The sequence below is a fragment of the Caloenas nicobarica genome, chromosome 1, assembly GCF_036013445.1.
Source record: "Caloenas nicobarica isolate bCalNic1 chromosome 1, bCalNic1.hap1, whole genome shotgun sequence".
Lineage (NCBI taxonomy): Eukaryota > Metazoa > Chordata > Aves > Columbiformes > Columbidae > Caloenas > Caloenas nicobarica.
The window spans coordinates 87,396,920-87,417,223 of NC_088245.1; the positions used below are offsets into that span (position 1 = coordinate 87,396,920).

Consider the following 20,304-nt stretch of genomic DNA (forward strand, 5'->3'; position numbering starts at 1 on the left):
TTCTTCCAAGTAGCAAGTGATAGGACAAGAGGAAATGGCCTCAAGTTGCACCAGGGGAGAGTTAGATTGGATATTAGGAAAAAATTATTCACAGAAAGGGTTGTCAGGCACTGGAACAGGCTGCCCAGGGAAGTGATGGAGTCACCATCCCTGGACGTGTTTAAAAGGCATATAGACGAGGTTTCTTAACGACATGGTTTAGTGCCAGAGTTAGGTTATGGTTGGACTTGATGATCCTGAGGGTCTCTTCCAACCGAAATTATTCTATGATGTCAAATGGGCAGCTGGCCTGTGGCCAGTTCTGAGGTCTTTACATCAGTGGAGGGCGTGATTGAAATCCCTGTACAGCAGATATTTATGTGACATGGTTTGGTGGAGATGGTGGGGGCAATTCGCACCCTACCACCTGCCTTCCCCTTAGCATTCCCCAACTGGGTGGCCAACAAAGCAGTCTGGCTGTAGGAAAAGGCTGTGGAAGGAGGTGGGGGTACTTGGGCCTTTCCTTCTCTTGCTGGTCTCCTCTGCTTGTTTTGGTTACCTTTATGTGCGAGCATCTTTTGCTTTGATGGCAAAATGTCCACACTTCGCAAACATTGGCACGTAGAGAGAAACATCAGGCCAAGCCAGGCAACTCAGGTGTGAAATACATTTTAATTGAGTTTAGGGATCTGTAGTTTGTCTGTTGCTCAGCTGGGCATGGGATGTCCAGAAGGTGAAGGAGACATTATGGGTGGAGGAGAGGGTGAAGGAGTGCAAGAGGGAAGGAAACAAAGAGGAAGAGGTCACAAGAAGCAAATGAGAATGTGTATTTGTTTACGGATGTGATTTAATATATCGCCCCACAGTACTATGTGCTGACCCAAAGACTTGACAGCATACACACACGCACACCCAGTGAGGAACAGCAGTGCACTTCAACGCAAAGCTGCTGGCAAGCACAGCCCAACACAGCACAGCACAGCACTTGGGGTGGAGGGAAGGGACGCTCGGGTCCCACCAGCGCTCAGTGCAAACACACGCCTGGGGCACAAAGACACCGTAGGCCAGTACACATACACCTACACACATGCACAAGGAGAGCGAGCCACTGGTGACATCCAGACACAGCTACATGTGCGACACTTGTCCAAACACACCAGCTGACGCACGTATGTTCACCGCACATGCTTTGGCATACAAGGGAAACACACCAGGCAGCGTGCTCCCGTAGTCTAACACGTGAACAGAGTGGCTCAGATGTGGCCCTGCACAAAAACCAAAAGACACACAATGCCTAGATCCAGAAATGCTTATGACCTCAAAGCAAGGGACAGGATGTAGGCCTCTCTCTCATCCTTCACCGGGATACACCTTATTGGAGACACCTGAACTCAAGGAGGTTTGAGGTGAAAGGGAACCAGGTGGCAGAGGGGGGAGAAAGAGCAAAAAAGGAAGCAGTGGAGGGAAGGGGGCTTCAGAGTCTGTGAGGTGGGAAAGAGCAGCAGGGTGGCTGTGCCCTGGGGACAGTGTTCAAAGAACACTTGGGTTGCGGAAGTTGTGTCCAGCAAAGCGTGCTTCATCACCAAGCTCTTCCTCAATCCTGCAGGAGAGAGAGAGTGACAGCAGGTGTCAGGCCCTTGCTGTGAGGAAGCATCAGAGGCAGCAGGGCACCGGAGAGGCAGTGCATTGGCCAGGAACCTGACACAGGCCGGAGGAGCTCTGCTCCTGCCAGCTGCCCTGCCTGTAGGGCTGCACCCTCACACCAAGGAAGAGGGAAGGAGTCTGCTCCAGAGATCTCCCCGGGATCCTACTCTCATCTCTGTACTTTGCATTTATAATGTTTCCCCCACAAGCCCCATCCACCTTTGGGCTTTCAGCTTTTCCCATCCCAATTAGTCACTCCCCTGTTCTCTCTTCAGCATTCCCATCCCTGGAGACCCTTACCTCATGAGCTGGTTGTATTTAGCCAGGCGTTCAGACCTGCAGGGAGCACCCGTCTTTATCTGTAAAGCATTCCCCAAAACAAACAGTATAAGACACTGTTATGACTTGCACCAGTTTCCTATGGTGAGGCAGGGGATTCTGTCTTCACACCCCTTTGCTTTCCTCCAGGCCTGTGCATGGCCTGGGTCTCACCTACCTGCCCAGTGCACAGTCCTACAACCAGATCAGCAATGAACGTGTCTTCAGTCTCCCCAGATCGGTGGCTCACCATCACACCCCAGCCATTCTCTTGGGCCAACTTGCAGCTGCAAGGAGCAAGAAATGCCATCAGTAGCTCCCACTCCTATAACCACCACCTCAACAGGGGGATATCCAGGCACTCTCTCCTCCCACCCTCAGCATCCTACACTCCAGCAGGGACAAAAATCTATTCTTCCAATGGATAGTGTAGCACCCTGCTGCAGTTCGTCACCAACCCTTCTGCAGGACGACTCGACTCACGCTTGGATGGCCTCCGTGACAGATCCAATCTGGTTGACTTTGAGCAGGAGACAGTTGCAGGCCTTCTCTTCAACAGCTCGCTCGATGCGCTTGGGGTTTGTCACTGTGAGGTCATCTCCCACTATCTGAATCCCCACATTGGCCGTGAACTTGGACCAGGCCTCCCAGTCATCTTGGTCAAAGGGATCCTCGATGGACACCACTGAAGGGACCATAGAAAAGACATGAGTCAAATCTGCCTCCCTCTCCACCCCAAAAACACAGAAGGGATGCGCTTGTTAAGTATGTAACACCAGTACTGATTCCCTACTGCAAGCACAGAAACTCACCTGGATAATCACGTACAAAGCTTTGGTAGAGGTCACCCAACTCATCTGCAGAAATGTAGCGGCTTGGGTCATCTGGGGACTTGAAGTCCAGATCATATTTGCCATCACGATAGAACTCGGAGGCTGCCACATCCATACCAATGACAATCTTGTCTGTGTAGCCTGCCTTGTCAATAGCTTCCTTGAGAAGCTCCAGAGCTGGGAGGAAGAAAGTTGCAGACAGAAAAGTCAGCTTGTGCACAGAACTCCGACTTTCAGTGGGAACCTCCCCCAGGAAGGTCCTGAGAGCCACTGGGAGTCTGATGGTGTGATGGGAGAGGCAGAAGGGAACCCAGAGCACAACAGAAACATCCCAAGGAGCTGTGAAGGCTATATCCAAAGGACAAGGAGGAATTAAAATACAATTCACATGTCAGTGACAAGTTGGGGGAAGGCCTTGGAAAAGTCTGCACACACATGAGAGGTTTGTATGGAGAGGCTGTGAACAGATCAAGGTCACCCCAAGGAGGAGGAACTTAGAAACCATCCCCTAACACAGGAGGTCAATGACACTGAGGCATGGTATTTTGAACCGATGCTTGGGGAATGAGCTGGGTGTAGAAGGGCCCCAGTCACAGCAGTGCAGGCAGGGGTACCCCATCTCTGCAGGGCTCTCACCTTCACTATTTTCCAGGATGTTGGGGGCAAAGCCTCCCTCATCACCCACATTGGTAGCATCTTTGCCATACTTCTCCTTGATGACACTCTTGAGGTTGTGATAGACTTCAGCCCCGATGCGCATGGCATCACGGAAGCTTTCAGCTCCCACAGGCAGGATCATGAACTCCTGCATGGCCAGTTTGTTGCCTGCGTGGGAACCTCCATTGATCACGTTGAAAGCCTGGAAGAGTCCATAAGAGAATCTGAGCTGAAGGAACCGGTCTTGGCACCACCTAGAGGAGGCTCCCAGATGAGTCACCATGCCCATTCATACCACATCGCACAGGGTAATGAGTCAGACCAAAGGCACCTACAGCCTGGTGTCTCCCTTCCAACTGTGGCTCAAAGCAAATGGTTGGAGAGGACTTTCCCACCTCTTTCCCTCTCAGAGGTCTCCTGAGCTGTATGTGTTTATCTGTGCTGTGTTTATCAGCAATGCTGTGTCAGTCTCTCAGGACCTTTCTCCTTTACCCTGAGAAAATTTGAGCATCCACAACACACTTTGTGAAGGAGTTTCACAGGGCAACTACCCCTGGTGTGAAGACCCACACATTCCCCTGTTTTGAACTGTGCCCCAGAAGGTTCACATGATGCCCTCTAGTTCTTGTGCTAAGAATGAGATCCTCAGTCAACCCCCCCACCACAACCTCTGCTGTGTCCTCCTCAGGCTCCTCTCTTCCATATTGAAACCTGACAAATCTCAGGCCTTGGTTTGCTTCCTTGACCAGTGCAGCGCACTCAGTCCTCCATCCCTTCCTTCTCTACCTGCTAACACACCCTTTGAAGTTGATTTTGGAGTTTCTGAAGGTGGATGTCAAGGACGGGGGAGTCTTACTGGCACAGGAAGGATAAGATCGGAGTTGCCAGCTAGGTCAGCAATGTGCCGATACAGGGGGACATCCTTCTCTGCAGCTCCTGCCTTGCACACGGCCAGTGAAACTCCCAGGATAGCATTGGCACCAAACTTGGCTGTGGGCAAAACCAAGGAGGAGTTAGCCTTTGTGGGCAGCAACCTTCTGCCCAGTGGGTGCCTTGCCAGCCCAGCCTTGGGCTCACCACAGCTCTGACAGTGCCCCCCACTCCAGCCCTGCAGCCTCCCATGCTCTTTACTTCCCAGGTCAAAAAAAGAGGAAGGAGTTACATTTGTTCTCTGTGCCATCCATCTCAAGCATCAGGTTGTCTATCTTCTCTTGATCCACAACAGAGAGGCCCTGCAAGAAAGAAAGAGCTCCTGAGAAGGGGATGCTGAGAAGAGCTGTTGGCTCTGGTGTTCAAGAAAGGAGGCATTGATGGAGCAGCTGGGGGTACAGGGGCCTTTTTAGCTTGTGGGGAAACGTATACACACAAAGCTCTGGAAATTAGTGCTTCAGTATGTAGTCAAGTTAAGTAACCATGACGATGTGGCTGCAGTGCAGTGTAGGTGTACCCAGGCTGGAGAGGGGATCAGCAGCAGCCCAGGCAAGGCCACACATTTCTGGGGACATAGGAGTCCCTTGGGGATTTACTCAGCCTTTTGGCAGCTTCCAGGGAGTTTTGTGGTGCAGTGGCCACACAGAAGCTAGGCAGAACAACAATACATGCTCAACCCCAAGCAAGCAAATGTAGACTGGATTGAACCATCTCTGGGAGTGAGGTGGAGAGCAGGATTAGGACCAACACAGGCAGCCCTCCACCAGGCCAGGTGTTTTTCAGCAGTGGAGAGAGCTGGGTTCTCAGCCAGAACCCCCCCAGGCTGCATACGGTATAAGATGTGGCTTCAGCTCAGCTCTCCTCAGAGCAAGATTCAGGTCTTCAGGTGTAAACAAGTTGCAGATGTGACACCACTGCTCTGCAAAAGGCTGTGCTGGGGGCGGCTGCTGAACCTTGCAGAGGTACAGTCATTGCTCATCACACCATGAATGCTGGGTGGGACAAGTGGGTCTGAGGCCACAGACATTTGGATGAGGTTCAGTGCTAGTGGAGGAGCACATCTGAAAGAGGGAGAGCACTCTACAGGCAGCATTGAGGGGACTAGTTAGGTGGTACAGGTGCTGCATTGGACTGGGTAGTGTTAAATCCTTTCCGCCCAGAAAAAAGATCGCTGTGGACACATACAGGCATGGAGGGCAGGAGGGGTGTGCCCAGGTTCACAGAGAGCATCACTATGTCTGTTAACCCAGTGAGATGAAGAGAGGCAGAAACAGAGATTGGGGGACAGAAATGGACCAGAGTAAGCATTGGACAAAGGAGAACAAAGAGAAATCCTTACAGAGCCCACGAGAGCTGGGGCGACAGTGCTGTTGATATGATCCACGGCCTGCAGGACCCCTAAAGAAGGGAAGAGACAGAGAAAGAGAGAGAGAGAGAGAGAGGGTGAGGCAAAGAGGAGAGTGGAAAGAGGGAAGGAAAGGACTGATAGGCTGAGAGAGGGAGACAGTGAGGGAAGATTGAGGCCTGATCTTTCACTATACACTAGGTCTGTGCCTCTGTGGTCTCCCTGAGGGCAGTAGGACACATCCACGCCATGCCAGTGGATGAGCGGTGCCCTCTGGCAGAGCCCCACGCTCGGGCAACCCCAGGGACAGGGTGCGGAGCAGGCATCTCCCCACCTTTTCCGAGGAAACGTGACTTGTCGTTGTCTCGCAGCTCCAGCGCTTCATAGATACCAGTGGATGCACCGCTGGGGACTGCTGCTCGAAACATGCCTGGGAAACAGCAAAACACCCGTGTGAGACAAAGCAGAGTGTGAAAAGGCGGGAAAGTCTTTGTGCACCTGCTTCTGTCCCACTTTTGAGGCAAAGGATGTAGCAACCATTTGTGCAAATGGATGGTCCTGCTGGATGGCTGCTCTTGGCTGGTCTTCTCAGAGATGGAGCAGATGGCAGAAATAAACACACCCAGGGCTTCCACATTGGGACACCTGGATCTCAGGCACCCAGAGGTCCACACTGTTCCCAGAACTATGGACGATGGGTGGAAGTCTGGCTTCTCACCCCTCCTCCTGGTTCCAGAGGTAGCCTGACCAACAGACACCCAGCGGCTTCCCCCTCCTCAGACTGGGACAGCATTTCTGCCTCAGCGAAGAAAGAAGAGACTGGTCAGATGCCTGTTCTGGCCCCTCACTGCTCCTCACCCCTCAGCCCACCTAGCTTCAGGCCCAGCACAGATGCAGCTCTTCCATTTGAGGCACATGTGCATGTACATGCCTACACAGAGATCCTGGGGACAAACCTTCCCCTGCCTCATGAGCATGGCCATGGATGTGTTTCCAAACTTGTATTGTGTCCCAGGAGTAAAAGCACGGCTGCAGGAGGGCATCACAGGGACAGGACAAAAAGATAAATATATTTGTGTTAACTACATTTTCCATCTTTGCCACTAGCAGGCACACTGCTCAAGTCAGATAAACAGCAGCCAGCTACCTTGTTGTGATTTGCCTGGCACGTGTGCTGAGTTGCTGAGCACACGCACAAGCAGAGCCACAAGGAGAATCTTGGTCTCTGCCCCTTACCCTGGCTTAGTGTCTGCCAGGGTTTCACTGGAGAAGACCCTCTGTGCTCTCGGCAGAGTGTGCCAGGCTGCCATGCAGTGACAGCTCAGCCAGGGTGGGCAGGACTTCCCCCCATCTCTTGTCCTCACCCACATACCTTTGTGTGTGTACAGGTCCACCTCAACGGTGGGGTTCCCACGAGAGTCCAGGATCTCACGGGCATGGATCCTCTCGACTGCCATGGTGAGTCTGGGGAGAGGAAAGGAGAAGACAGGACCAGGTCATGCTCAGTTCTGAGAGACCCCAGGATGTGGTGCTCACCTATCTAATGTTGAGACAAGATGCTGACAGAGAGAAGGGAGCTCAAGGAAGAGCAACCTTAGGAGATGGAGCTAAAACTACAGCCTCAAGGAAATTTAGAAACTGCTATTTAGACACAGATTGTGGGAATCTACCCACATTTTGTTCAGGAACTGTTTATCTGTTTGAATTTATTCCATGCCTTTGCTGCAGATAACAAACTCGGAGGTCTCTCTCCCTCTCCCCCTGTGCCATGGCTGAGTGCTGCCCCTTCTCATGGCTCCAGATATGAGTCCAGGTGGCAGAGACATGGAGCTTGCCCCAGCACTCACTGGCAGTGGAGAGAGAGGGATCAGCTGGCACAGCCAGGAGGTGCCCCCGGCCCCAGCGCCAAGGACCAGCTGCCAGCTCCTAGTGTCTCCCTTCCCCTTGCTGAGGGAGAGGCTTGTCGGTCCCTGCTGGGGCCAGGCAGGCAGTGGCCACTGAGTCCCTGCGTGGCGGACAGAGTGCCAGCCGAGCGAGCGGTATCTGCCTGCGGCAGAGCCAGGCAAGGTGGTGGGGAGCAACCGGCCCATGGGGACCCTCGGCCCCTCTCCAGCCTGCAGCAGGGGGAGCTGCCCCAGCCTGGCTCCCACAGAAACCCAGCTGCATCCCCCCAGCCTTCCCGTCGCGAGACGGTGGGAGCATGGAGGAGGCCAGCAGCCCGAGGAGCCATCTTGCTGAAGGCCGTGGTGCCTCAAAGGTGGAAGAAAGGGCTCTGGTGGGCAGGGGGACTCAGCCCTGCCTGAACACCAGGGCTGGGCCCACCTCCCGACCCTTCGCTCTGCTCCTCACGTGGGGAAGTGGATGAAAGCAGGAGGCGTCTCTTGAATGAAGAGAGTGAAGAAACCTGGCGTTTTGGGTATGCCTTGTTAAAAACAGGCTTGGGGGTGAGGACAGCCCTTTGAAAGAGCTTCTCTTGCTGAAGTTTGCTCTCTTAGGGTGTCCAAAATAACTCAGCCCCTCTATCCCCACCTTTTTATTCCCCCAGCTGTGAGGCCGTGCGATGCCAGGGAGCCACATCCCCCCCAAAGAGGGAGTAGCAGCAGCAAGGGCCATGTCACCGCACACCCCCACTCCTGCCAGATTCTCCTCCAGCAGCTCCCACAGATGATTCACTCAACCCTGAGCAGGGCTGGACCCACACAAAACTTGGTGCAGAGGCCAGGCCCAGGGTGGCCACAAGGGCCCAGGCAGAACCACGCCATAGTATCATAGAACGTCCTGAGTTGGAAGGGACACACAAGGATCATCGAGCCCAACTCCTGTCCCTGCACAGGACAACCCCACAGTTCACACCATGTGTCTGAGGGCCTTGTCCAGTCTCTTCTGGAACACTGTCAGGCTTGGGGCCGTGACACCTCCCTGGGGAGCCTGTTCCAGTGTCCAGCACCCTCTGGGTGATGAACCTTTTCCTCATGTCCAACCTAAACCTCCCCTGGCACATCTTCCTGCCATTCCCTCGGGTTCTATCATTTGTCACTAAAGAGAAGAGCTCAGCGCCTGCCCCTCCTCCTCCCCTTGTGAGGAAGCTGTAGCCGCCATGAGGTCTCTTCTCAGTCTCCTCCAGGCTGAACAAACCCAGTGACTTTAGCTGCTACTCATACGGCTTCAGCTCCAAACCCTTCACCAACTTTATGTGTGAACCACGTGAACATGTGAACCATGGTGTGTGTGAGCATTTGGCAGGAGTACAGTGCTGGTGCTCAGCATGGGGTGGGCAGGTGTGCATTGAGGGGTGCTGCAAACATTACAGCACTGAGCTAAGAAGCAGGCTGGGGGAAGAGCAGAGTCAACTCTCAACCCCATTGCCTGGGTTGGGTGGAAATCACACGGGCATGAGGAAATTGTGTTGCTCTGAATTTCCAGCAAGAGCTTCTCGTACTAGGGAGTTTCAGTCAGCGACATGAGGGCTCTCTGGAGCCTGCGCAGGGCCCTCCACCCTGTCCATCTGGGTTGGGATCCCCCATCAGCTGCGTTGGCAGCGCTCCTCACGCCATCTGGCACACGCCACGGGAACTTCCTCCAGAGCCGTGCCGGCACGGCTGCGAGCTTCCTTTGCAGCAGTGCCCTGGCGATGCCCCACGAGCCTCCACAGAGGAGAGAGGAACAGGACCCCATTAAAGTGATCTTCGACAGCAAGACCCGTGCCAGATGCAGTGCCTCTCTGCTTACGCGGTCGTGTTGCCCATGGTCACGTTCTTCTGCCTTCCCTGTTGGGGTCAGCTCTGAGGAAGCCAAATGAGAAGCCCAAACCCAGTCTTGCCTGCCCCATGCCATTGCTCACTTCATCTCTTCTCCCTACTCTAGTCCTCCATACACCTTTCTGCGCTTGTGTTGCTCCCTCTTGTCCCCCTGCATTTGCTATCCTTTGAACAGTACAAAGAACCACCCTGAAATCCCTGGCATCATCTGCACTGTCCTGAAAGGAGGTCAGAGACGGATAAGCTGGGATAAGAGATTGGGACAGAGCCATAGCCGGGAGCCCATAGATCAGAGTGAAGAGAAGAGAGGAGCCGGGCTGGAGGCTGGGCAGGGCATCCCGGGAGATGGGCAGTGCTGCAGTGCTTTCCTGTGGGCACTGCTCTGTGGCACTGCATGTTGCCAGGGCACCATCTTGCTGGAGTTGGTGCCGCAGCAATTCCCCCTCCCCGCCCCACAGGCCAGCATGGCGAAGACCTTTCCCCCAAGCCACCGCCGCCAGCCCCGTGTGCTGCTGCGATTCCCCCGGCTGGGCACTGCTCCCAGGAAGCCCGCACTGCTGCAGTGTCGTGGCTAATGCAGCTATTGCTCGCTTGACTGTCACCTCCTCTCCCTGCTGCCCCCCCGCCGTGTGGTGTGGGGCTGTGCAGATAAGCAAACATCGCCCTCCCCCCTCCGCTCCCTGGGACACGGCTGAGCGCCTGTGTTGATGTCAACACCTCGGGAGGCAGGGGGGGCTGGTCTGCTCTGAGATGGGGGGGGGCTGGTCTGCTCTGAGGCTGGTCCTTTCCCCAGCAGTGCCCAAACTGAGCCTTGCCTCCTCCCCACTACCACCCCCCTCCCCCAGGTAAAGCTCCATCCCGCAGCACCTCCCGGCAATGCCCTTGGGAGCAGCACCACCTATCTTCGTGGGTTGCCCACCTCCTGCAGTTCCCTAGGTTCACATCTGAAATTATGCTTGCCGGGGGGCGGGGGGGGTAGGGAAGGAGGGAGTACCTGAAATTAAAATATGAAAGAAAAGTGAGAAGGGTGGAGGTGAAGAGAACGAGGTGGGAGGAGCAGAAGGAGGAAGTGAGGGGAGTTTAGTTGTTAATGCCGCTAGCGCACCGTGGACCTTCTCCGCAGGGACCCCAAAGTGCGTGTGAGGTCTGGAGGGCACAGGGTGGGGAGCAGAAACACGCATGCAGTGAGGGGGGTGCTGGCCGTGGGGAGACACTTACCTTCCTAGGGCAGGGGTGAACGTGAGATTGAGAAAGTGCTGGTAGAAAGGAGAGAGGACGAAGCTGAGGAGGGATGCAGGACCTCAAGGGGAGATGATGTGTCCTCTAAGCCGACAGCGGCGGCAGCAGGAGGATGGAGACGCCCCTGATAGGGCCGGGACAGCAGCATGTGACCCAGAGCTGCGATGAGTCAGGATTTAGCAAAGCTTTGCAAACAGCACGTAGAGGATGGAGAGAGAAAGAGAGAGAGAGAGGGAGAGAGAGAGACAGAGCCAGAGCCAGAGCCAGGCAGGAGATAGACATAGACAGACGAGGGTGAGAGAGCCAGGGAATAAGAGTGGGTGTGCAGGATAAACAATTCCAGTCACTCTAGGCTCATTAATTATTTTTATTCAAATCAGAAAATCTTGTAGGATTTTTGGGAGCCATAAATCGAACCACAGAACCTGTAACTCTACCCTTTCCCCTTTTCTCTCTTGGGCCTACTGAGAATAGAGAGTATAAGTGCAGTGACTGCAAAAACACTGCAGTACCCCAGGGCAGCTTCCATGATCAGGGTGGGTATCCCTCCTCTTTTCTTCATGGGCAAAATGAGGTGAAGGTAGCTCTGGTACATACAGCTCTCACTTTCCCAGCTGCACGTGTCAGGGAAGGCATCTTCAAATCTTGACTGGCTCTCGGAACAGGTGTTAAAGACAGGGGTTACCCTGCCACATTACTCTGGAGAGATCATTCAATTTCCTGAAGAAGGAAAGAAGGAGAAGTTAAATGACTCCATGCTCAACTTCTTTTCCCCTTTCACTACTCACTTCTGCTAGTGGGGTTGGGAATGGCCATGGGGCTGCAATGCTGGCCATCACCATCAGGTTGCGAAGCCCAGCCTCTGTTTTAGGGTCCTCTGCCCTTGGGACTGACCTCCCTCAGCCTTCTCTTCATGTAATGTAGTGGAGGAGAGGCTTGATCAGCATATTTGACTCTCTCTCTTTCCCTTCACTTCCTTTTCCTCCCCCCGCCATGCTGTTCTCACCTTTTCTTCTTCCTGCCTTTTCTGACGGATTTGGTTCGCATCTGCCCGCTCATCTTCCTCAACTAATTCCTTGTCAAGGCGTTGCAGGTGTGGCAGCAGGACCAGGACCTCCAGCCGGTAACTAGACTCATCAGAGCATGGATTATCCAACAGCACCAGTGCCTGCAGCATGGGGAGGACCTGCAGTTTTTCCACCTCCTGAAGGTTACTGATCCCATTGTTTCTGAAGAAGCGGAAGCAGAAAGCAGGGCAAAGAAACACATGCAAGTAATGAGATCACTTTGGAACAGTAAGCTGACAAGACAGACAAAGCAAAACTTAGCAGCATGATAGTCTGTAGACCTTAGAGCACAGCCTTGTGATCTAAGGTCCAGATCCATCTGCAGCTCCCCAGACCAAGGGCCAAAAAGGACATTTCCTCTGGATTTCTCTATGTTCAAATAGTCCATTGAGTCATGTGGTATCTCCACCGCCTTGTATGGTGAATGCTGAGAAGTAAAGAGTCCTTGTGGTCATGTCCAGAACACAGAGTATACACTTAGAATGATCCAAAGGAGTTATGTCAAGGAATAAAAAGTATGAGGTGGGGTTTTAGAGTGTCTGGAGAGACGGATCTTCTCTGAGAAGCCCAGGAAAGGCCCCGGCTGTTACACTCCTGGACAGCTGAGTGCTGAACACCAGTTAAGGACGGTAAAGATCAACCTATCCCTATCGGATCTTCAACTTCCAAAGAAACTAGAAAATCCTAAAGATCTAAACCGGAGCACAGCCTGGTGAATGGGTCTCTGGTCCCAACACAGAGCAAGGAGGACTCACCTTAGATTGAGGTACTGCAGACACTTCATACTACTACAAAATCCATCCAGAGTCTCAAGCTTGTTGTCACGCAGGTGCAGAGTTGTCAGCTGTTCCAGTCCCTCAAGGCCTTCAAGTCTCCGAATGGTGTTCTGGGCCTGAGCACCAGGGAGGCAGGAAGAGAGATGGAAAAAAGGGACACACAGGAGAGAAAACAGCAGTTATTTCTGGCCTCGAAAGCTCTTTCTACCCTTCAGACTCCCTACCACTCATAACACGGTCCTCTCAGTCACACAGTCCATGTGGTCCAGGGATCTTCCAGTGTCAGCTGGTAATCTTGCAGGGGAAATTTACTGCCAAGAAGTCTCCTCTTCTACTCCTCCAGAAGCAGAAGCAGCCTGCATGTTCCTGAGAGAGGTTGCGGGGGACGGGGGTTGTTGGCTAGTCTAATTTTAAGCTTTTCCAGGTATAATTGTTGTTATCCATCCATAGGGTGCACCTTCTTGCAACAAATCTGGCAGTCTTACAGTAGGAAGTCTGAAATTCCCCATAATTGAATTTCATTCACTTCACTTGGCTGTGATATGAATTACAAAACGGGGAAATATGAAGTTCTGAATTTCAGCAACAGTTTCACAGGAGGATTTTGGCTGGAAAAGACCACTAGAGGTATTCTGCCCAATGCCAGGCTCACTGCAGTGCCAACACCACCTCTAGGTCAGGCTGCTAACCGCCTTGTGCAGCCAAGTTTGGAACATCCCTGGTAACTACAACCTCCCTGCTACATTTTCCTACAACCTCCCTGCCACATTTTCCAGCCTGGAGCTGCGCAGAGCTTGTGACTGTGGCTCAGGGCTGCAGTCTCTAAGGATGCAGCAATCTGCATGGGAAATGGGGAGAAAAGTGCTGTTGTGCTCCCTGTTCTTGTTGGTACCTAGGCAGTGGTGTGGCCAGTGCTTGAGACTATTAAAAGGGGCACAGGCTGTACTGGTGGGGTAGGAGAAGAGTTTACGATGGGGACACTCAGGAAAAGGATACTTTGTAGAAAAGGAGGATTCTAATGGAAACTGGACAAGGAAAAGTCTGGACCAGCTGGCTCGAGTAAAGAGGGCAACACAAGGACAAAAAGAGGAAAGTCGGAGATTTAGCAAAGGTCATGTGAACAGATTTAACAACCAGGAAAGATTATTAAATTGTACTTCAGAGGAAATCAGGAGTCGGTGTGGGAAATAGGGTGGGGATCTCACAGACCACTGGTCTGTAAAATGAAGAAGAATCTCCCATCACTCTCACTTTCTTCATCGCTTCAGTGTGAACAGTTTTAACAGCTCTGGCCCTGCAAGCACTAACAGGACAATGCAGAATGATTTTTTTTCAGGTTGTTTGGGTTTTTTTCCCCTAAATCAAAGAACATTCTGTATAATGTATCTCCTTTAATTAAACGTTCACATCATCATCTTATCTTAGATACCAGTACTTCACATAGATGTGATGCCACCATTTCTTATGGAAAACTACTATAATACGTTGCCCATGATGCCCTCTCCCTTTCCTGCATACCTGGCCTTGCTCTAGCAAGCCTTTGTCACCACTGCTGCACAATGACCAGGAACTAACACAGCCCTACTGACAGCAGCGATCCTCAAACCAATAGAGGTACCACATGGTATGCAGCCAGCTAGTAGTTTTCCTGCTAGTGGATTTAGCTTTTTTAACGCTAAATTTCATCTGCAGCTATGTCATACATTAACCAAATTTGGTTCAGTTCCTTTAAACTGAACCCTTTGTCTTTAACTGATGTCCTTGAGGCATCAGCTTCATCTACCCATGGCTCAAGTAATTCCAAAATCCTTATTACAGAAAGCAAAGCAGGACTGAAGGAGATCCCCCTCCAAAATTATTTACTGAGCAGGTGATCATGAGAGACAAATTCAAGTCCCATTCTTGAGATATGAGTCAATTGTTCTAGTCTTAATAAACATGTCTTGCAACTTGCCCACTTCGTATGAGGAGCTCAGAAATTCCAAAGTTGTGCCAGGAATCTTCTTTAAATACAGGTGAAGTGTTTGCTTCTCTCCAATCATTCAGTAAAGTGACTGGTTTTACTTTGAAATTCTGTATTATATTTAGTGACTTCATCCTTTCTTCCAGCAACTCTAGCCCTAAAATCTCAGTTTTCTACCAGAAAATTGCAGGCAATCTCAGCAAGCAATCTCCTCAGTGTTTTCTGCCAGGGAGTCTTGATGAAAAGAAACCATATAGCTTTTTGAAGCCTTTATCATCTTTAATTACTTTTTAAGAGTTTGTGACTCAGCACACCTATCCAGTCTTCGCAAGCTGTAGCGCTGTGTGATGCATGGGACTAAGCCACACATACTTTCTTTACTTGCATCTCTAGGAGTAAATGTTTCCTGAAGCAATTGTTTATGTTATTAGGAAACTGCTTCTTCTACCTTAGTTTCACTGCGATGTTCAATAGGTTTCTTTTTTGGTAGCTGAAGGTGTGAATCATATAATTGTGCCGTTTTCAAACCAGTGTTTGTTTAGGCCCATCAGAGAGGAGAAAGAGGCATCACCTCCCCCTGTCACCCAGAGCAAACCTGTTGCTTTCCCCACTGACCTCCGGAGTTCCCAGGACACACAGAATACAGGCTTGCCTGACACCGCTGGAAGAGTGTCCCACAGGAGAGGAAGAACCTGGCACACTGAATGCTGCCAACTCCCCCCTCTCTGCAGAGCAATTGCTGGTCAGTGGCCACTGCATGTGCACTATCTGGGCAGACAGTATAAAAGGAATCACCCCAAATAAGTGATTTTGTCTCTTTAGCTCTCTGAAATCTGCCCCTCTTTCAGACTAAGAAGGTTGAACTGAATGGGCTAGCATGAAAATTATGCTGCTTTGATGGAGACAGCGTCTCCTTTCCACCAATGACTGAAGGTGCCAGGCTCTGAAGCAGCTCTGCCCCACTCCCCAAACTGGCTGATCCCTTACCAGGTAGAGGCTCTTGAGTTTGGGAAGATTGAACCCTGCTGTGCTCTCTAGCTTGTTTCCTCGCAGCTCCAGGATTTGCAGGCTGAACAACTGGCCGTGACCCAAGCCCAGCGCTGTCTGGATTTTATTTCCTAAGTGCCAGAGGAGGAAGAAACAAGAGAGTTAATCCCACCCAAAGAGAGTGTCCCATGTGCACAAGAACAAAGAGAAGTGGTCTGTATCACCTTTCAGGCTGAGGTTGACTAAGCGGGGGTGAGTAATGCCCTCCATATACTTGATGTGGTTGTGAGCAAAGCTGATGATCTGGAGGTAGGGCAGCACCTGCATGCAGGCACTGGTAAGCAGATTCCCATCCACCTTCAGCCAAAGCAGGTGGGTTAGGCTGTTCAATGGAGACAAATCTTGCAGCTTGTTGTCTGACAAATCCACATACCGCAAATGAATGAAGCATTTGAGGAGGCTGATGTCTGTCAAGTCCCTGTGGGAGGATGTGAATAAAACATCTCTCTTATTTCCCTCTGCTACCAGTCTTCAGTTTGCTCCTCACCACTGCTGGAGGGAGGGCATCCTCCTCTCCCACTCTGCTACTGTCCTAGGAAGCCTTGCTGGAGAAAAGGAGGGAAAAGGTAGGCAATAAGTACAGGCCAAATAGCGTGTAAACAAGGCCTGTTAAGATTGGACCTGCTTTCCTGGCACAGGAAGTACTTCTTTTCATTGAATTCTAGCTGTCAGGAGAGGGCAAAACCAGAACAGAAAAGAGGGTAAGTTTGGAGCATGGGTCCGCTAGACAGTAGTGGCAACACCAAGGACTGTGTGAAAGGACTTTCCTAGTGGGAAAAAGCTGGTTAAGACACCTATGAGGCTGCTGAAAGACACGGTCTTACTGAGGCCTGTTAGATCTAGGGTTATGTGGGTGGACTGATGTGGTTGAGGCTCCAAACTGCCCCCAGGCCACTGTATTTACAAGTGCATACCTTAAAGGTTAGCAGTTAACAGGAGAGATGCTTAATGGATATTTCTGAAAGTGATTGTGAGGAGGTCGCCCTGTTCAGGTCCCCCTAGGAGGCCACAGTCTAGAGGGATGGACAGTCTACGGGGACAACTGATGTTGCCACCAGTGTGTCTGGCTATGGTGGAGGCAGTCCCTAGCTCAGGGCTGAGCATGGACAAGCTATGCTGAGGCACAGACTGGAAGCCAGACAGCCAGAGAACATGGCCTGGAAATGCTCCTGCCCCACATGGCTGGCCACTGGTGGCCTTACAGCACAGCTGCCCCACGGCCATATAGATGCCCAGGGAGGAGGATGCCTTCTCCTGGGGCAGCTGTTGTACACTCACTTGCTTTTGGCTTCAAATTTCACATAGGCGTGGGCCAGGCCATTGCCGGTCTTGGAGAGGAGAGACAGGCCCTCCTTCAGGACCTCTTCTGTCAGGGGACATGGGTCCGGGGTCGGCACCTGGAAGAGACGGAGCGAGCAGAACGCCAGCGCTGGCCTGAACACAGCCAGAGGGTGCTGAGGCCCCTTCCTCACCTGTTCTTCCTCCTCCCGCTTCTGCAGCGCCTCCTCCTCCCCCTCTTCCTGAGGGGTGTACTCCCCCACCTCTTCCTGAGGGGTGTACTCCTCCCCCTCCAGCTCCTCGCCCTCCATCCTCGCAGGCCCCGCTCGCCGCCCGCGATCCCCCAGGCCCGCCGGCGGCCGCTGCCCGGGCCCGCGGCGCCCCGCTGCCATGGAAACCGAGGGCAGGCGGGGCCCGGCGCCGCTGCCATAGCAACCGTGCTGAGCGGCAGCGGCGGGGCGGGGTGCGGGCTGGCGGCTTCCCGCGCCGGCTCGGCGCTGCGGGCCCCGCCTGCCTCAGCCGGACAGGCTTCGTCTTCTGCCGTTTCTCGCCGGGGTTATCCTTGCCCCCCCGCCTGTGGACCTTTCTGCTGCCTCAAGTGGGGCAAATGTGAAATCCCAGGTCTCGTCAGCTCCGAGTAAACCCCCCCAAAATGAGACTTCTTGTATTCCACATGCACTGTTCTGCTTAGAGCATCCCGCAGCTAACGCTTGATTTCCTGCAGCAATGTGGGCGCTGCTGATTTGCTGTTCCTCGGCCATGCAAGCTCCCTGCGGTTTCTTTTTTCATCATCCTGCTGGCAATACTCCTCCAATCTGACTGTGCTACCTTGCTGCTCTGGCTGCCGTAGCGTGTCATTTGTCATAATGCCCACATGGAAATCTCAAAGCATGTCTCTCCATCAGAAGGACTGTGTGATTCACTCTACCCTCCCAGGCACTCCCGGCCCTTCTTAACTGGGTAACATCTGCAATTATTAGGACTGTATCCAGAGAACTGAAAAATAGTTTTGGTGGGAAGGGGCCACTGGAGGTCATCCTGTCCACCCCTCAGGCTCAAAACGGAGCCAGCTTTGAAGCTGGGCCGGGCTGCGCAGGGTGGTGGTCACCCAGGTGGTGAGTAGCTCTGAGGAAAGACATTCCGCTGGTAAATGTTTAGTTAATATGTTGAGCAGAATTAGGCTGAGTCGTGGTGTGAAACCTCCCATGATACGATCTCCCGGATGCCGGGAAGCAGGTTTTCGGGTACAGTGTTCTGTCCTGACCTGCTGCAGGTGATGCTGCTTCGGCCCTCTCCTCCAGGCTGGGGAGCAGGAGGGGCTGAGGCTGGCAGTGCCCAGCAGCTGCCACCCGCGCCTGCCCAGCTTTCGCACCTGTGGGTGGGTGGGTGGCTGTGCCCCCATCCGCTGCCAAGCAGAGACAAGTGTTTACCAGCCGGGAATGCTGCTCGGAGCTGCCGGCCGCCAGTGTTTTGTGGTTAGTACCAAAGTCCAAGGCCCCGCTCACTTCCCCTCCAGTGCACTTTGCTCCTTTGCAGCCCCCACGCAACGTCAGTATTAGATAAACTGGTCCAAGCTGAGTTGGACACACAACCGTCAGACATGAGTCTCTCATGTTCTTACAGCATGTGTGCCAGCTGTCACCTGCTTCTGCAAAACACCCTTCTGTGCTCAGGGCTGCATGGCAAGATGCTGCCATGTCCACTGCCTTGGCTGCCCCGGTGCTGATCTCTTCTCATGTGCTGCACTTGCCCCATCTGACTTCACTCCCTGGTAATTAACCTGCATATGATGTGGTTTTCAACTACATTCCCTGAAAAAACAAACAAACAAACAAAAACACACACACAAGAAGACCAAACACCAAAAAGCCCCAAACCACAAACCTCTACACATATCACAGTGCAGCTCCTCTTGCCATTGCTTTCCAAGGCTCTAAGGAGGCCTTCAGTAAATCAGTGCTGGATGAAAAGTGGCAGCCTGCTTTTCTTCCCATCACTCATCCCTTTATGTTGAAGTATGGACTGGTAGAAGTTATATGTGCCTCTATGCATATGGTTTATGTGGTCTTACAACAGAAACATGTCTCAATTAGCTTGTTTCTAGATGACCAAAGAACTTGCAAGAAACAAGAGAAATTATACAAAGAAACCCAAATCTTTAAAAGATAGAAATTTCGTTTAAGTTACACATATAAAAACAAGACTCCAAACCTAACTACACTGGTCATTAAGGAGGTTGTGTGACAAAGGCTTGTCTGCACACCCACAAAGGAGCACAGGGGGACAACCCCACCAGCACCCTGCCGGGCTGCTCCCAGGACCTTCCCAGGAGCCATCAGCCCACCAAAGGCCCATCTCCACATGCCCAGAGGAGCACAGGGGCACAAAGGCAGGCAGGAACCCAAATTAAGGAATCAAAGGAAGGGGCACTCTGTCTAGGCACCTCCCAGGAGAGCCTCAGCCCTGGAGCACTTTTAGGACTGGCTGTTGCACTCAGGGCTGTGGGACACGGGATGCAAGGGAAGTTTGGGGACTGCAGAGGACTCACTAGGGGTTGTTCAAGGAGGAACCAAAGGCAGGAAAGGGAGTGATCATAGTGATTTGTGGAGGAACAAGCATGTGAAAACAAAGAAGGATATGGGAATAAATGGGGCCAGTCACATGTAAATGGTTTGTGATGGTTTGTCTGGCCATGCTCTGTGCCTGATCAGAGCAGCCTAGCCCCTCTTCACAGGAAACTCACTTTGCCCTGGGTGAGGGAATCTCATTAGTACATGCAGAGATATGGGGTGTCTGGGTGCCAGCAGCTGGGACTCATGCCCACAGGACAGCACCTAGCATGGGCATGGGCGAGAGTGTGAGCAGCAGCAAGGGGGAAGCTGGACCAGCTGGTAAGGGAGCCTGGGAGGAAGCTGTGAGGTAGGAGACAGCTGCTGGGGGAGTCCTGGCAGCTGCTGAAGAGGCTGCGGGACCGGGGGCTCCCTGGGGGGGCAGAGCACCACAAGGGAGTTGGCTACTGGGAGACCAGGGGGACTGGAGAGACTGGGATTGAGGGGTAGCTACTGGGCAAACTGACTGGACCCAGTTGCTAGAAGGAGCCACATTGTACATATGTGTATGTATATATAAATACATATATATACACACATATATGCATGCTCACTAGCACATCTCCATCTTGCTCAACCAGAGGGAAGGGGTGGGATGAGGCTACTGGTACTGTGTTCAGGGAAATGCTCTGTGTGGCAGGCCACGTTATCCATGTATATGTGTGTGTGCCAGCCTGGCTGCTGTTTGGGGCTGAGTACATGGAGCTGCAGCAGCCTCTCTTGGGCTGTCACATCTGGCACAATGCATTTTTCCCAACAGCAATCTGTTTAAGATTCCAACCACTACAATTTACAGTATCTGGCAGTATTTCCACTCCACCGAGCTGTGGTCCTGCCAGAAAGCAGACAAAAGGAAGAAAA

The 20,304-nt window shown here is 52.4% G+C and overlaps 2 protein-coding genes across 2 annotated transcripts; both read right to left on the reverse strand.

Moving 5' to 3' along the window:
- Positions 1 to 1,509: 1,509 nt before the first annotated feature.
- Positions 1,510 to 10,755, reverse strand: ENO2 (enolase 2). Its single transcript, XM_065653495.1, has 12 exons — positions 10,683 to 10,755; positions 7,079 to 7,170; positions 6,041 to 6,136; positions 5,701 to 5,759; positions 4,594 to 4,663; positions 4,288 to 4,421; positions 3,411 to 3,633; positions 2,754 to 2,951; positions 2,425 to 2,626; positions 2,120 to 2,228; positions 1,924 to 1,982; positions 1,510 to 1,579 (listed from the first exon to the last, which is right to left on the reverse strand). Exons 2-12 carry the CDS (start codon positions 7,161 to 7,163, stop codon positions 1,510 to 1,512), a joined length of 1,305 nt encoding a protein of 434 aa, XP_065509567.1. The 5' UTR covers positions 7,164 to 7,170; positions 10,683 to 10,755.
- On the reverse strand, positions 10,561 to 17,145 carry LRRC23 (leucine rich repeat containing 23). The gene is made up of 8 exons (XM_065637574.1): positions 17,029 to 17,145; positions 16,835 to 16,953; positions 15,721 to 15,974; positions 15,497 to 15,627; positions 12,526 to 12,662; positions 11,710 to 11,932; positions 10,683 to 10,686; positions 10,561 to 10,610 (listed from the first exon to the last, which is right to left on the reverse strand). The coding sequence occupies exons 1-8, from the start codon at positions 17,143 to 17,145 to the stop codon at positions 10,561 to 10,563; spliced, it is 1,035 nt and encodes a 344-aa protein (XP_065493646.1).
- Between the last annotated feature and the right edge of the window lie 3,159 nt (positions 17,146 to 20,304).